The sequence below is a fragment of the Haemaphysalis longicornis genome, unplaced genomic scaffold (genome assembly GCF_048455015.1).
Source record: "Haemaphysalis longicornis isolate Haplotype H1 unplaced genomic scaffold, Haemaphysalis longicornis Haplotype H1 scaffold_1, whole genome shotgun sequence".
NCBI classification, from domain to species: domain Eukaryota; kingdom Metazoa; phylum Arthropoda; class Arachnida; order Ixodida; family Ixodidae; genus Haemaphysalis; species Haemaphysalis longicornis.
In genome coordinates this window covers 255,135,358-255,138,823 of record NW_027526203.1, presented here as the reverse complement: position 1 = coordinate 255,138,823, position 3,466 = coordinate 255,135,358, and the positions used below count along the sequence as shown (strand labels likewise).

General features: G+C 48.8%; 1 protein-coding gene across 1 annotated transcript; it reads right to left on the bottom strand.

Moving 5' to 3' along the window:
* Positions 1–2,166: 2,166 nt before the first annotated feature.
* LOC144158618 (uncharacterized) lies at positions 2,167–3,111 on the bottom strand. The gene has a single exon (XM_077689635.1). It carries the CDS (start codon positions 3,109–3,111, stop codon positions 2,272–2,274), a length of 840 nt encoding a protein of 279 aa, XP_077545761.1. The 3' UTR covers positions 2,167–2,271.
* Between the last annotated feature and the right edge of the window lie 355 nt (positions 3,112–3,466).

The window sequence follows — 3,466 nt, the reverse complement described above, 5'->3', positions numbered from 1 at the left end:
GCGTGTCCGGTCGATTCCCATGAGTCACTTGGAGCACGAGTTGGCAGCTCTAGGAGAAGAATCTTTCCTTTTGCACTGGTCTACGCGCTTTATAGTGGTCAGGAGAAACATCCTGAGCGTTTCTCTTGTGCCGTATTGAGGTCAGTATAGTTTATGAAGACTTTCTGTTACGCTGGTGAACTATCGGTGAAGTGATTTTCTAGTAGCTTGTTGCCCATCCCATACAATTGTTGCGCAGTGTGTAGTATGACCATGTTGCATGAAAACTGACTGGATAATTCTATTTCTAGGGCAGCGCTGTTACCACCCAGCCGAAAAAAACCATTGGCCGACCAAATGGTCCAATTTGCCACCCAATGGGTTCAAATGGAATCCCAATGGTCCAAATGGAAATCCAATGGGTCCAATTGGACCTATTGGAGCGATCCGAATTGGGCCCATTGGCTCGATTAGGATGGCCAGTTGGCCCAATTGGACCCATTGGCTCCTACTATAAAGTTAATATTACTGACTGCTCCAACATGATGGCCCAATCGGGGAGCCATTTTGGATAGTATTTGGATAGTGTTCAATTACGACAACAATTGGCTGAAATTTAATTCTCTCTCTCACCCTTAATTTGAAACCTTCAGAAATGTTCAGAACTTCAACCTTTACAAATGTATATTTATGAGGCAATTAATTTTGATATTACAATCAGCAATTCAAGATAAAGTTCTTAAAAAAACATAACAAACAAACACTAATGAAAACTTTCCGACACGCATGGAGGATGCCGACACGAGTAGCAAAATAGTTTTGAAATAAAACCCCGATCCAATCCAATCGAATCCAATCCATAGACGGACAGTGGATAAGTGGTATTCAACGTGGTGTTGGTGGTGTAGGTTGTAGGCGTGTTGGCGGTGTTGGTCGGTTGCACACGCAGTCTTCTCTGACTGCATTGCATTGGAAATGTAAGGTGGTCTGCAAGAGTGTGAGAAGTGGCGACGATGATGTCGCACACCCATAGCAGTGTGTTTCAAGATGCATCTTTACGCTGAAAGCCGCTAAGCCTCGCACCGAAGGAAGCGTGTCTCTGTTTATGTGAGTATACTGTTTATATGCGAGTTTTCCTTGCCATTTTCACTTCTCATAGCGTGAGCGGTGTTATTAAGAATTAATTTGTCTGCCTAAATATATTTCAGGGCTGTTCATGTTACGATTGACGGGTTCACGACATCGCCGCGCAATGCAGTTCGCCATGCATGGGACGTTGTTGAAAAGGTGAGCTCACGCCACTCAACATATTTCAGTGCCTTGTTGTTTTAATGCGCGAAACTGTCGTTTATTATAAACTTAACCCATTGTTCGCTTTTCCCACTCACTTTGTGAAGGTCCAGCCAGCCTGCGGCGAGCGGAGCACGGCATGGACAATGGCCTGAGAAAAATTGCTTAAACGACGAACTATCTGCATGCTGTGTATACAAACAGAGCAATAAAGATATTCATTCCAAGAGTTCTTGTATTTGTGATACAGGTAACCAGCGCACTGCAGCGGCAGCTCAGATGGAGTGGCTGCGGCAGTGGGATGAACCAACTAAAAGTGCAACAAGTTGGCGGCCAATGGGTAAACCTATTGGCGTTCCAATGGGTCGGCCAATGGGTCGCCCAATTGGACGGCCAATGGGTCGCCCAATTGGCCGGCCAATGGGTACGCCAATGGGTGCCTAAAACATTATTGGCCGACCAATTGGTCGACCAAATGGCCGACCCATTGGAACGCCAATAGGTCGGCCAATGGTTTTTTTCGGCTGGGCACTAGTCGCTGCGCCCTGATGTGGGTTATAATAAATTATCTTTTCTCCCGTTCAAGTACCACAAGAAAAACTATCGTCTTTAAAAGTGTCTTACTGCAAGTATTTTGAACGTGAGACGAGTCGTTTTCGTGCTTTCTCCCATTTAATCTGCTTGTAAATTTCTGCAGTGACGACAAAAAGATAGCTGTGAAAAAGAAGACGATGACAGTCTCGGCTACCTAACTTCAGTAATGCAATGGAAGGCCACCAGTTAAACTTGAGAGAGAGAGAGAGAGAGAGAGAGAGAGAACCTTTAATGTAAGCTGAAGTTCTCAGCCCCACTAACGGTAGGGCTTGTTGGTACTCCAGAAAACTTGAAACTCCTGCGTGTCAGTCTCAAGTGTATGGCCATGCATTCAGTTATTCTGGCGAATGAAACCACGTCAGGGAACGGTTATTCCCCCAGTAGACACTTCTTGGCGACAGACACGTTTTACCAAGGTGCACGCTTGGGGACAAGAATTTTTCTGTCCGCGAAGCGGATCACAAGGGTGGCACCGCACAGAGAGCGTCCCTGCATCTCCTCCATAGCCCTGGCAGCCGAGGATTCCTCTGTGTAGTTAATGAAGGCGCAGTGCTTGTCGTGGAGGATGCGAATGCTGTACACGTCGCCGAACGGTCCAAACAAATGCCTCAGCTCCACCTGTCCCACTTCCGGCTGAATGTTGCCCACCCAAATGGAGCTAAAACCACCCGGGTTGCTCGGGTCCGCCCTGATGTCCAGCTTGTCGGGGAATGCCTCACGGAGCACCTTAACAGCTGCTTCGACGTCGTCACCCTTTTGCTCCAAGGCCCACAATGCTTGGTCCCGGTCGAATCCCAAGGCCGAGATTCGGCAGACGTGAACTTCCCTCAGGTGCCGTCGCGCCTTCTCGTCGTCCGGGTCCAGCTGGATCGCTCGTTCCAACGCTTGTTGGGCCTCGGGGTAGCGTTCCAGGCCCAGCAACGCTGTGCCACGGCAATAGTGGCACTTCGGGTGCATTGGCTCCAAGACGACGGCGTAGTTCGCGTCTCCGAGCGCGCTGTAGTACTCGCCCAGAAGGCTCTTTGCGTAGGACCGGTTGGCGTAGTATCGGTGGTCGCTGGGGTTCAGGGAGATGGCTCTCGAAAAGAACTCTATGCCGTCCCGGTGGCGGCCGACCTGGCACATCTCGTAACCACGACGGGCAATGATTTCGCTCATCTGGGCAGCGTCGAGGCACTCGGGCGTGAAGGGCGTCGTCTTCGGGATAGCCTCCTGGCTAGAAGATGGCTTTCCATTCCCTTCAGCCATGCTTTAGACGAGCTGCGTGACGGGCTTCGAGGTGCGGCAAAGAACGCCTCTTTCTAGAATGTTCTTTTTGCGTGCGTGATGATGATCATAATAACGAGGATGACGCTGCTGTGGCTCCTTATTCACAGCGAAAAAATTCAGCAGCTGTGGAAATGCACTGTTGCTTTTCATCCCAGAAATATTCAGAAGCAATAATGTGTTAAATGTTGTAGGAATTCTTTGCGAGAGAAGAACCACTCCGAATCAGCTCAAAATTCTTTTTAGCGTGGTGATGATGATACTGAGGATGGCGCTGCTGTGGCTCCTTGTTCGCACCAAAGAAATTCAGCTGCTGGGAAAATGCCGTGTTGCTTTT

Bases quoted from the DNA above. Each gene is read 5' to 3' on its own strand.
- LOC144158618 (XM_077689635.1), bottom strand. From the start codon at position 3,111: ATGGCTGAAGGGAATGGAAAGCCATCTTCTAGCCAGGAGGCTATCCCG.